The following is a 12,994-nucleotide window of genomic DNA, read 5'->3' as shown; positions in this document are numbered from 1 at the left end:
TCCCCCATGGTGGCAATGGCTTCCACAACCCAGCAGCGCCCCTCTCCTGGCAGCCCAACACCGACCACGGCACAGGCCGCGCCCTTCAAACTGTGAGCTCCTCTGGCCTATGAGCTTCCCAGACTGTGAGCCTGGCAGCCCAACCCCCCCACCAATAGCACAGGCCGCGCCCTTTAGACTGTGAGCTCCTCCAGCCTGTGAGCTTTCCAGCTGCCTCCCTGTGTTCCAACCCCAACCCATGGGCAGGTGCAGCTGAGGACACCTGGCACCCTAGGACACAGCTCTGTGCCCGAAGGGCCCCTTTGATCTCTGCAGCCCTGCACAGCCCTGGCCTGAACTCACACCAGGGACCTTGCCTGGGGGTGACAAGAGGAGGTAACGCTGACCTCGAGAGATGTCTGTCTCCCACCCTCACCTACGGAGACCTGAAGACAGATCAGGCACAGTGGCTGTACTAGGGGGTGCGGGCTGCAGTCCCTGACAGCGGGGGGAGGGGTGGGGCTTCCCCCTTCTCTCTCCACTTCTCTCCTCTGGCTCAAAGTCACAAACATGGCCATGGGGTGACCCTAGGTCCCTACTCCACAGGACCACCCTAGGGGGCAGCCTGGACCCTGAAGCCACAGCAGGTAAGGAAATGATGGACAAAGGACAAGAAGCTGCCCCAGGCAAACCTGGAGGGAAAAGCCCAGTGCTGGATGTGCAGTGGGCAGGGCCTCTAGGGGGCGGCACTGGGCTCTGGGGTGGAGGTTTCAGGACGGGGGTGGTGGGGTCCTCAGAGGAGTGAAGGCTTCAGGAAAGAGGTTGGGGCCCCCAGCTAGTAGATGCTGTGACCTCAGAGGGGAGGGGAGGAACGATGGCTGCTTAGGTTGGGGGCAGACATGACTTTATTGGAGGAAGTCAGTGGGGCTGGGGCAGGGCCCTCATCTGCTCCCCCAAGGAGACCCGGGCAAGCTCCCTGGAACTTCAACGTGGCCGGGCAAAGCAGGGAGGGCTAAGGGGTGCAGGAGACTGGGGAGGGGTCTGGGGAAGGGGCTGGGGCAGGAACAGGGGACCAGGTGAAGGGAGTAGGGCGGCTCACACACGGTGCCCCTCCAGCAGGGGCAGGTGGCCCAGTGCCGAGTGGCACACAGTCCCGTAGGCTTGGGAGTAGCCTCCAAGCAAAGCCCTGGCAGCCCCCTGGGCACCCTGCAAGGCAGAGGTGCTGAACATCCTCCGGCCGGGCCGGGCCTCCGGAGGAAGCTGGGGAGGGACCTGTGTACAGTTGAGGGTCACATAAAGGGGGCATCAGAGGGGGTGCAGTGGAGGGGAGGCCTTGAGGTCCTTGAGAGATTTGGACATTGGAGGGGCAATGGGAAGGATGGGGAAGGGAGGGAAAAGGAGGGGGAAAGGGGAAAGGAGGATGAGGGGACAGGGGCAGACTGGGCTGGGCTCACCTGTTGTGCGCTGGCCACCCTCACCCCACCGCCCCGGTTCCAGTCACCCCGGATCAGGACCTGGTTGGCCACCTGAGCCGCAGCCTGGGAGGTCAGGGAGGGCGCAGCTCCCCTGCCGCTTGGCTTCACCTGGGAAGGGCCATGTCACAGGGTCACTGAAAGGTGCAGAGGAAGGGTCCCTCCCGTGCCCGCCCCACCATGACTTACCAGCGAGAGTGTCAAGGGGGGCGCTTCCTTCGCCCCAGGGGGCCTTTCCCCATTCCCTAGGAGTGCAGTTTGGAACAGGGGAGCGGAGTTCTGCCTGGGAATGTTCTTGGCTGCACAGGGGGACTCTGGGGGGTCAGAAGGTCAACCCCAGGGTCAGGAACCGAATGCTGCGCACAGTCGGCAGCCACAGGCAGAAGGGGCCCAGGCCATGCTCCGCGTGGGCAGCCAGCAAAGATCACACACCATGCTCGGGGGGGTCGTGGCCCAGGCTACTCTGAGGCCTGGGTCTGGGACCCTGCACACGTGTCCCAGAAGGCAGCTGAGGGTCGGCTCTGGGTTTGTGCACGTGTGCCTGGCTCCGGGAGACACGCTCCGGGCCCTTCTTTCTCGAGGTGCCGCTGCTGCCTCCACGCTCCAGGATCATCTGTGGGAGGTGAAGGGTGCTCAGAGGTCACAGCCTGGGCATGGGGTGTTTGGGGGTCTCTGACATAGGAGGCAGCCTCCAGGGTGCGGTAGATGGGATGATGGGGGTCGAGAGCCGGAGCACCTGATAGACGCGGCTGCGGTACTCAGGTGCAGCGAGCTGGACCCCTTCGTGTGCCCGGAGCCGCACATCTGCCTTTCGTGCCCACTCGTCACTGGGGCAGTGGAACCTAGAGGGAGCCAGAGAGGTGGGGCCCGGGCTGCGGCCAAGGGAGCCCCTCAACCCGTCACAGCAGGGTCCCTGCTGCGGGGGCTCTCTCTCGTGGGCTGGCTCTCTCCTGCCCCCACCTCTGTCCCCCGGCACTTGGGGGACTCTCTCCCACCCCCACCTCTGCACGTAGGGGTGCTGCAGTGCCTGGGTCGCGCTTAACCGCTTGTCCGGGGCGAACACCAGGAGTTGCCTAAGGAGGTCCAAGGCCTCTGGGGAGGTGTCTGGCGGTAGGAGGGCATCCAGCGTCTGTCGTGGCCTGTGGGCTGCCATGTGTCGTTTCCAGGGCCCGACCCAAGGGCCCCTCCTCAGATCCATGTTCATGGCTGGGGGCTCAGCTTCCAAACTGGGGTCCACCCTGCTGTCCTGTCTAGGTAGATGCTCCTGTGCCTGACCTGCAGGCAGTCTGGGCCCCTGCAGAGTGGAGAGACCCCTGCAGCCCCCTGGTACCCTCCTCTCGACGCCCTGGCGCAGCTCCTCTGGGCCACTCTCTAGGAGCACCAGGGGCTCCTGCTTTCAGAGTGGCCAACAGTTGTTGGGTTTGGGACTGCCATCTTGAAAACAGGCGGAATCTGAACTGGTACAAACTGGCCCCAGTAAACTTTCAGGAAAGTGGCCCTCCTCCCTTGAGACAGGCCACCCTCTCACCCTCACCGAAGTGCCCCCACTCACCGGGACCCCAGGTGGTGCAGCACAGAGGCACGGCAGCCTGAACCGAGAGCCAGGAGGTCTGGGGCAGCAGAAGGTGGTGTGACCCAGGCAGGCCTGGTCGGCTGGGGCGGTTCAGGGCATCTGGGGCCAGCCATCTCTTCCAGCCCCAGGGAGCACAGCCTCTCTACAGGGTTTCTGCTGTCTGGCAGGGCTCAAACACCCCATCACCAGGGCGTGCCACCCAGCCTGTGCATGGGAGCACCCGCACACAACCCCTGCTCCACACTCTGACACCAGGCTCTGGGGCGTGCTCACACAGGTGGATGCTGGCGCCCACCTCCACGGATCACGAGGCTCCACCCAGACAAGCAGATGTGCCTGGCGGTGCAGCTCCCTCTTGCCCCCACCCTCAAGAGTGACCCCCATGGCCCCTCTACCACTGCCTTCCTCCACCTCTTCCCTCAGCACCTGAATCTCTTCTGCCCAGCTCTCTGTGCCCACCCCAGCTCCCGGCACAGTGACACTCCCTGCCCCTGCTACCCGAATCCCTTGGGGACCTTGTCCAGCCTGCTGGCCCCTTCACAGTCACTGCTTGGCTCTCATGGTGACTGTGCCAGGTGCTGCTTGCCCACGCCCACCCCCAGCAGCTCCCCCTGGGCCCCCATCACCAGCTGGTCTTCCTGGGGCTCCTGCCCCATCCTCTGGATCCTCCCTGTCCCCGTCCCTCCTCTCAGCACAGTCCTAGCCTGTCAGCTGCTGTCTCCCCACAGCTGTGCTGTCTGACCCGCAGCATTCCCAGTGCCCAGCCCCAGCAGCCTGGCTCACCCTCCTCGGATGGTGGCGGGATGGTCTCCAGGATCAGCTCCAGCTGGTGGAGGGTGGACGTACCCGGGAACAGGGGCCTCCCTCGCAGCATCTCCCCCAGGATACAGCCCAGACTCCACATGTCCACCCCAAGGGTGTATCTGGGGCAGGAAGGGGTGTAGGCATGGAGAGACCCAGAGGCAGAGGTGGGGGTGGGGTTGCTAGGGGGGTGAATGGGGGAACACTTGTGGACCAAGGCAGGGTCGGAGTACAGGAGGCCTGGGAGCCCTGGCTGGGCAGGAGGGCAGCAAGGAGGTGCAGGGTGGGTTGGGGGTGTCTCGCTGTTACCGGTGCGAAGAGAGCAACACCTCCGGAGCTCGGTACCAGCGTGTGGCCACGTACTCTGTCAAGGCCTGGTCCTCAGGCCCCTCGGGGAGGTCGCCCAGGGAGCGGGCCAGGCCAAAGTCACACAGCTTCACTGTGCAGTTGGCATCCAGGAGCACATTGGACGGCTGCAGAGAGGAGGCAGGCTGAGGCCCCGGGGCTGGGTGGGGCCGGGAGCTATGCCACGTGGCATAGCGGAGGTGGGGGAACCGCACCTTCTGGTCCCGGTGCACAACGTGCCCGGAGTGGAGGAACCGGGTGGCCCGCAGGAGCTGGTAGAAGATGGAGCGCACGTGGATGTCCTGCAGCAGCCCGCCCTTCCGGATGACTGCGTTCAGGTCAGTGTCTGCGGAGAGGGTGCACTCCAGTCGGGGGTGGGGGGCTGGGGGAGGCAACCTGGGGGGAGTGGGAGAGGGTGCGCACTCCAGTCGGGGCTGGGGGCTGGGGGGGCAACCTGGGGGGAGTGAGAGAGGGTGCGCACTCCAGTCGGGGGTGGGGGCTGGGGGGGGACCTGGGGGGAGTGGGAGAGGGTACGCACTCCAGTCGGGGGTGGGGGCTGGGGGGGCAACCTGGGGGGAGTGGGAGAGGGACACCTGGCAGGTCTGTCCCACTTTGAACCAGCCCACGGCCTGGCCGTCCCGCTCCTCCATCCTGCGCACTGCCTGTGGGCACAGCCGTGGGGTCTGCAGGAGTTTTAACACTTTATTTCATGTTGCCTTTGTTTCATAAAATGAGAAGAAAAAGAAGGCAACTGCACACTGTGGTGGGAGCAGGAGCCTGGGGCAGGTGGGACGACGGGGGTCGCTGCTGGCTCTGGAGGCTGACACTGGTCAGCTGTCTGTCCCTGAGTCCAGGGTACATGGTGAGGGAGCAAACCACTGTGGGCCAGCTGCAGAGGGACACGCAGAGGGACACACAGAGGGCGTCAGGACAGGACACAGGTGGGGCTGGGGCGCTGGCCGGGGCCTCACTCACCCATAAACTCAAACACCAGGTAAATGTCCCTGTCGTTCTCTGCCCGGATCACGTCAAGGAGGCTGATGATGTTGGGATGGTCCCCAAACTCCTGGGGAGAGAGTCGGAGGCGGCTGGAAGGCCAGGAGGGGCTGTGCTCTGGGGCCCAAGAAGCCCGGTTTCTTTCCTGTCTGGAGAGATCTGTACCTGGGGAAGGGGATTGGGCTGGAGGGCCCAGGCCACTCACCTGGAGGAGCGTGATTTCCCGGAATGTTCTCTGAAGAGACAGAAACACAGGTGTGTGGGTGCGTGGAACAAGAAGGAAGCCCGTGTCCTGAGAGGACCCAAAGGAGCTGATGTCTGTCACCCAATGCCCACCAGACCAGGCATGGCAAGGGGGCAGTGTTCCGAGACAGGCCAGAACATCTGCTGTGACTGGGCTCCAGCTCCCACCTGAGCTTTCAGGCACCAGGGCAAGGGGCTGCCCCTCCCAGCCCCCATTCTCTCCCACGCTTCTCCCCACACACTCACCTGGGCATCTGTCTTATCCCTAAAAGCATCAAAGATTTTCTTGATGGCCACGACCTCACCAGTCCTCCGGTCCACTGCCTTCCACACAATGCCATAGGCCTGGGAAGGAGTGCTGTCACACAGGGCCAGCCTCGTCCCCCCCATCCCCTGCCCACCCAGATTGTCCCTACAGACATGAGGCTCCTCCTTCCCATCCTGGGTCCTGAGAGGGGATGGGAGTGGGTGGGCTCCCGAAACTGCAGGCTGCCCTAGACTCCAACCTCTTTAGAGGAGGGGAGGTAGACGGAAGGGAGGGTGAGAGCTGGCGAGGCCTGGAGGCAAGGAGGGCACAGACGGGAGCATCTGGGCAGGAAATGAAGCTCGGGGATGCCCTACCGTCCTTCCAGCTGCCCAGGCGCTCTCCCTCCCTTTCTCTCACACCGCATCCACCCCCAGTCCCGTTGGCCCCACCTTCCGATTCCTCCAGAATCTAGCCCCTGCCACTGTCTCTTCTGCCCCCACCCTGGTCCCAGCCTCTGGCATCTCTCGCTGCGTGGCTACGCAAACCCCTTAACTCATCTCCCTCTGCCGCTCCCGTGCACACCCATGGTGGGTCCTCAGCACAGGAGTGGGCCTTGTAAAGTGACACCAGCAGCTACTACACCTCCCAGCCTCAGCAACAGTAAAAACCAAAGTCTTGGAAGTTCCCCAAAGCCCCCGCACGATCGGACCCTCACCACTCACCTGTCTCTCTCCATCTCCTATCCAGTTGCACATACACCACCCTGCACGGGGCCTACGCACTTACCGTCTGCACTGCCTGGAAGGCTCTCCCTCCCCTCCCCCATGGCACCCTCGAACACTCCCCCCCCGCCCACGCACACACAGGCTCACATGCTCACACACGCACACAGATACACAAGGCTTTGGCCTCCACTCTGCGCCCACCCCATAACCGCTCAGGCCCTTCTCGGGCCTCGCCCCTGTGCTCCTGAGCCTGGGGTCCGCCCTTCCTCTCAGTGACCCAGGCGCGGGCCCGGCCTCCCCAGAGCGTCGTGTGCACCCGGGAAGCGGGCGACTGGGCGCGTGGGGAGTGGGGCGCCAGGATCCCTCCGCCTGAGGCCAATGGGGGCCGTGGCTGTCACCTGCCTCCAGGAGCCAGGTTCCTGGGAGTCAGGATCGTGTTACCCCATGAGAAAACTGAGGCACGAAGGGGCTCCAGACCACCCCTCCCGCCTACGGAGGAGGCAGGACGCCAGTGTGTGGCGGAACAGGCCTCCGAGGGGACCGGCCACGCCCCGCAGGTCCTCTCTCCGCAGATCTGCGGCGCCCCTCGGAGGGCGGACGCACCCCCAGGCACTCACCCCCTGCCCGAGCTGCCGCCTGAGTAGGTATCTCCGGACGATGCGAGGGTCCACTGCGGTGCACATGGCGGCCGGGACGCCCGCGGGGCCTTACTGTTGAGTCGGTTGCCGTGGGAACCGACGGCGGCCCAGCCCCGTCCCTCGGGGCGCCCCTCCCAACACCACCCCCCCCCCCCCGCAGGCCCCGGCTCCGCCCCACCGTGGGCTCCCCCCACCTCCCCGCAGGCCCCTCCCCACCTCCCCGCAGGCCCCTCCCCTCACTGCGCCCCGCCCACGTCCCCACCGGCCCCAGCCCCGCCCCACAGTGCGCCCCGCCCGCCTCCTCGCAGGAGCACGCCCAGCCCAGTTGACTAAAGTAGAAACAAGAACAATCTGTTGTAGACTCTGTAACTTGTAGAAGCATAATGCATGACACCAATAGCGAAATGTAAAGGGGGATAATGGAAATGCACATTTATACTACTACAAAATAACATATGAGGATATATGTTGTAAGATTAAGTTAAATGTGAAGTATTAATAGTACATTATTATTTGGGCGGAGAACGGTGCTTCACGCCTGTAATCCCAACACTTTGGGAGGCCGAGGCGGGCGGATCACCCGAGGTCAGGAGTTCAAGACCAGCCTGGCCAACGTGGGGAAATCCCGTCTCCACTCAAAATACAAAAATTAGCCGGGCGTGGCTAATGACTCAGGAGTTGGAGACCAGCTTCGGCAACATAAAACCTCATTTCTATAAAAAAAAAAAATAGGAAAATTAGCTGGGTGTGGGGACATGAGCCTGTTGTCCCAGCTACTTGGGAGGCTGAGGTAGGAGGATCACTTGAGCTGGGAGGCAGAGGTTGCAGTGAGCCTGGATTGCACCACTGCACTCCAGCCTGGGTGACAGAGCCAGACCCTGTCTCAAACAACAACCACAACAAACAAACTGCTTGCTCAAAAAGAATTCAGAAAAAGAAGAAAAAGGAACAGAATAGATAAGACCAGTAGAAAACAAATAGCAGGGCCGGGCATGGTGGCTCACACCTGTAATCCCGGCACTTTGGGAGGCTGAGGCGGGTGGATCACGAGATCAGGAGATAAAGACCATCCTGGCCAACATGGTGAAACCCCGTCTCTATTAAAAATACAAAAAAATTAGCTGGGTGTGGTGGTGGGCGCCGTGGTGGGTGCCTGTAATCCCAGCTACTTGGGAGGCTGAGGCAGGAGAATCACTTGAACCCAGGAGGTGGAGGTTGCAGTGAGCCAAGATCGCGCCACTGAACTCCAGCCTGGCAACAGAGCAAGACTCCTTCTCAAAAAAAAAAAGGGGGGGGGGGAGGCTGGGTGTGATGGCTCACGCCTATAATCCCAGCACTTTGGGAGTCCAAGGCAGGTGGATCACCTGAAGTTGGGAGTTTGAGACTAGCCTGGCCAATATGGTGAAACCTTGTTTCTATTAAAAATACAAAAATTAGCTGGGCATGGTGGCGTGCACCTGTAATCCCAGCTACTAGGGAGGCTGAGGCAGAAGAATCGCTGGAACCCAGGAGGCAGAGGTTGCAGTGAGCCCAGATTGCACCACTGCACTCCAGCCTGGGCAACAGACTGAGACTCCGTCTAAAAAAAAAGCAAGATGGCTGACTTAAAACTTACCATTTTATTTTTTATTTTTTATTTTTTTTTAACTAAAAAGTAAACTTTAATGTCGAAAATGCAAACTCAGGGAAGACAGAAAAGATCACACACAAGCCTGTCACTTCACACTTGGAAGGTTGCACAGTGGCCAGGCAGAGGCGCCCCTCACTTCCCAGATGATGGGTAGCCAACGTGCTGTGATTACAGGAGTGAGCCACCGCGCCCCATCCTTTTTTTTTTTTTTGAGATGGAGTCTTGCTGTGTCGCCTTGGGTAGAGTGCAGTGGGGCCATCTCGGCTCATTGCCAGCTCCGCCTCCCGGGTTCACGCCATTCTCCTGTCTCAGCCTCCCAAGTAGCTGGGACTACAGGTGCCCGCCACCGCGCCCAGCTAATTTTTTGTATTTTTAGTAGAGACGAGGTTTCACCGTGTTAGCCAGGATGGTCTCGATTTCCTGACCTCGTGATCCACACACCTCGGCCTCCCAAAGTGCTTGGATTACAGGCGTGAGCCACCGCGCCCGATCTAGTTGGATTTTTAAAAATCTGTTATTATGTAGTTTCTCTTGGGGGCACTATTTCAACCAAGTCCAACTTTCCCTTGTCCAAATATTCTTGCCGATATAAATTTTGTCAAGATTATTTTTTTCATCATTTGTTAGTCAAATATATTTGACAATAAGCCACAATAAGTTTTTTTTATTATGTTATTTATTTATGATGGAGTCTTGCTCTGTCACCCAGGCTGCAGTGCAGTGATACAATCTCAGCTCACTGCAACCTCTGCCTCCTGGGTTCAGGTGATTCTCTGCCTCAGCCTCCTGAGTAGCTGAGATTACAAGCACCTGCCACCACATCCTGCTAATTTTTGTATTTTCAGTAGAGACGGGGTTTCACCATGTTGGCCAGGCTGGTCTCGAACTCCTGACCTCATGTGATCCACCTGCCTCGGCCTCCCAAAGTGCTGGGATTACAGGCGTGAGCCACTGCGCCCGGGCTAAGTCACAATAAGTTTTGTTGCATGCGGTTGTAACTTTCAGCTTTATTTTGGGTGCATTATTGACCTGGACCTTGCATTGAATTTTTAACCAATCCATGGGGAAATCATGGGTGAGGTCTGGGGGAAGTCATCATCCAGAAGACCCAGAGTCACAAGGGTGGGGCCCAGGTCACAGCCACAGTGAAACAGTGTGGCTGGAGCCTCCTACTTCACACACACCCAGCATTCTGTAACCCAGGAAACCAAACTCCCCTGGCCCCCACGTCCCAAGCTGTCACAGGCCCCATGCACAGCCCCCGTCCTCTCCCATAAAGGCACCATCCGTGTGCTGTTGTGTGGGCCGAGATCCTAACTTGCCTCTGAGTGTCACAGTCTGAGAAGGTATCCCCGCCCTGTCCCCTCCTGTGTCACAGCCATGGCCCACCACCCATCCCATCTCATACACAGCCTCTCCCTGTCCTACTGAGGCTACCTGGTGGACTCCAAGACGGCCCTCTCCTCTCTCCTGCTCCGGATGTGGGCTACAGACTCAGATACTGCACCTGAGGTACAGGTACAGGTACTCCAGGTCTCCCCTCTCTCTTGCTCTGGATGTGGGCTACAGACTCAGGTACCCCAGCTCTCCCCTCTCTCCTGCTCCAGGTGTGGGCTTTAGACCCAGGTACTCCAGCTCTCCCCTCACTCCTGCTCTGGGTATGAGCTACAGACGCAGGTACCCCAGCTCTCCCCTCTCTCCTGCTCCGGATGTGGGCTACAGACTCAGATACTGTACCTGAGGTATAGGTACAGGTACTCCAGGTCTCCCCTCTCTCCTGCTCTGGATGTGGGCTACAGACTCAGGTACCCCAGCTCTCCCCTCCCTCCTGCTCTGGGTCTGGGCTATAGACCCAGGTACCCCAGCTCTCCCCTCTCTCCTGCTCCAGGTGTGGGCTATAGACCCAGGTACTCCAGCTCTCCCCTCACTCCTGCTCTGGGTGTGGGCTACAGACTCAGGTACCCCAGCTCTCCCCTCTCTCCTGCTCCGGATGTGGGCTACAGACTCAGATACTGTACCTGAGGTACAGGTACAGGTACTCCAGGTCTCCCCTCTCTCCTGCTCTGGATATGGGCTACAGACTCAGGTACCCCAGCTCTCCCCTCTCTCCTGCTCTGGGTCTGGGCTATAGACCCAGGTACCCCAGCTCTCCCCTCACTCCTGCTCTGGGTGTGGGCTACAGACTCAGATACCCCAGCTCTCCCCTCTCTCCTGCTCTGGATGTGGGCTATAGACCTGGGTACCCCAGCTCTCCCCTCTCTCCTGCTCCAGGTGTGGACTATAGACCCAGGTACTCCAGGTCTATCCACCCTGGTCACTCCAGTCACTTACTTGAGCCCCTTCGGTGGGGACACATGCCAGTTGCGGATGTGGTTGTCTCTGAGATCATTAATCTGGAGGCATGGACTCAGGAATGAGGGTCCCCAAGGAGGCATGTCCTCAGCTGGGCACCCCTGATGGCTGCCTCTCAGGGATGTCTCTGGAGCTGGGTGCAGGTGTCATCATTGAAGCCTGTGTAGGGGCTCTGGACCCTGGGCACCCTCCTTTGGCCATCCTCTTCCTCACAGAGGTAGGTGACTCCCAAGGGGCCCCATGCAGGCCCACCTGGACCACACCCCAGCCCCTCACTGCCCTGGTTAGGGATGATCAGGAATGACCCGGTCAGGGCCTGCTGGCTCGGGCCTCATGCTCATACCTGGAGAGGTGCGGCAGTGCAGCCATGGCCCTCATGGTGCTGTGGATGGGGAGGGCAGAGCGCTTTCTCTGGGACAATCCTGGGTGTGGGAGCTGATACATGTCACGGCCTGGGACTGGAGCTTCCATCCGGGACTGACCGAGAGCCTTGTGTGGATCTGGCATGGGTTCTGAGGTACCTGGCCATGGGGGCAGGGTCTTTCTCTTAAACACCCTTGCCTAAGCCAGCCCCAGTGGGTGGGGGTGTAGGGAGGCCTGCCAGGGATATGGGGCAGAGGACAGGTTCAGGTTGGGCCCAGGGCGCCGAAACAAACAGGACTGGGGCCCCAACACCTGACCCCAACCAGAGGATACACGGGGTGGGCAGCTCCACTGGGCCTCACTTGTGGTCCTGCCCGTCGTCCCCTTTGCCCCGTTGGCCGTCACCACCAGCTCTGAGCTGCTGCACAAGGGACAAGGTGCACAGGGTGGAGCTGCCCCGTGGGTCCTGGGCTCCCATGTGGGCTCAGCCCATCCTCAACTCCACAGGTGGAGCTGGCCTTGCCGGGTGGGCGGGCAGCCTTGGCGCATGCACGGGCCATGTCCTGGTCCCGGGGCACAGGGCAGCTTGGGGGAGGGGACCCCACCAGAGGGAGTGCAGAGAAGTGGGAGGAACCCCTCACAGGTCCAAGTCACAGCCTTAGCAGTTCCAGGGGGCTGTGGACAACTCACCTTGCCTCGGTTTCTCCATCTGTGAAATGGGAACAGAGGTTGCTGGGAGGGCTATGCTCGGTGTACCAGGCACACAGCCCCACCCCTATGGCTACGCTCAGTTCAGGGCTCACCCCAGTCTCAGGAGATGAATCAGGCAGGACATGCAAAGCAGCAGGAGCAGGAAGACAGGGGCACCGTGGGCAAGGACACCCGGGGAGCCTGTGGGAGCCCACGAGTCCCAGGAGCAGACCCAAGGCGGCCTTGTGCTGCAACCTTCAGGGTCCCCAGCAGGGCCCAGCATAAGGGGCTGGGGGGCAGGAGGGAGGCTTGCCTGGATGTGCCGGGGAGGGAGGCTGGCCTGGCTGCAGAGGGGAGGGAAGGGAAGCTGGCCCGGCTTTGGGGTGGTGGGGAGGGCAGTGAAAGGAGGGAGGCTGGCCCAGCTGTGGGCAGGGAGGGCCTCACAGGGAGCAGACAGCGCCCCTCCTCCCAGGGCCTTTCCAGTTTGCCAGCCTGTGTCTGAGGGGGGTGAGACTGCAGGTCTTGGGGGGACAAAGACCGCCATGCCACTTGAGGAGGGGGCTGAGAAGACCCCTGAGGGTGGGAGGTGTGTCACAGGAAGTGAGTTCTGTCCCCATGGACGGCGCAGGACCTGGTGAACCCCAGAGACCGCCTGCCTTCCTAACACAATGAGAGAAAAGCCTGGGGGATCCTGGGGAGGCATCTGAGCCTGTCCCCAAGGCCAGACTCTCCCCCCTTCCCCGCGAAGAATCGCCCCATGCAGCGCGGTCCCCCAGCAGAAGCAAGGTCTCCTCCTGGCCCTCATCCCCGCAGGTCAGAGGCACAGCTGGGCAGCTGGCAGCCAGACCCGGCTCAGGGCAGAAGTTAAAGCGCTGGGCTGGGCAGAGGCCTGGGGGGGTGTGGGGGTGGTTGCAGGGACAGGGGTGTCCGGACTAGACTA

At 61.1% G+C, this 12,994-nt stretch overlaps 1 protein-coding gene across 1 annotated transcript; it reads right to left on the bottom strand.

The window, feature by feature from the left end:
• Positions 1-12: 12 nt before the first annotated feature.
• Positions 13-7,160, bottom strand: MAPK15 (mitogen-activated protein kinase 15). Its single transcript, XM_024251245.3, has 14 exons — positions 6,999-7,160; positions 5,656-5,754; positions 5,372-5,401; positions 5,146-5,236; positions 4,386-4,516; positions 4,135-4,298; positions 3,808-3,947; positions 3,004-3,061; positions 2,453-2,590; positions 2,188-2,293; positions 1,884-2,064; positions 1,641-1,765; positions 1,434-1,562; positions 13-1,251 (listed from the first exon to the last, which is right to left on the bottom strand). Exons 1-14 carry the CDS (start codon positions 7,062-7,064, stop codon positions 1,075-1,077), a joined length of 1,635 nt encoding a protein of 544 aa, XP_024107013.3. The 5' UTR covers positions 7,065-7,160; the 3' UTR covers positions 13-1,074.
• Between the last annotated feature and the right edge of the window lie 5,834 nt (positions 7,161-12,994).

This window comes from Pongo abelii, chromosome 7 (genome assembly GCF_028885655.2).
Source record: "Pongo abelii isolate AG06213 chromosome 7, NHGRI_mPonAbe1-v2.0_pri, whole genome shotgun sequence".
In the NCBI taxonomy this organism is placed as follows: domain Eukaryota; kingdom Metazoa; phylum Chordata; class Mammalia; order Primates; family Hominidae; genus Pongo; species Pongo abelii.
The sequence above is the reverse complement of the archived record's forward strand: the minus strand, read 5'-3'. Positions and strand labels throughout refer to the sequence as shown.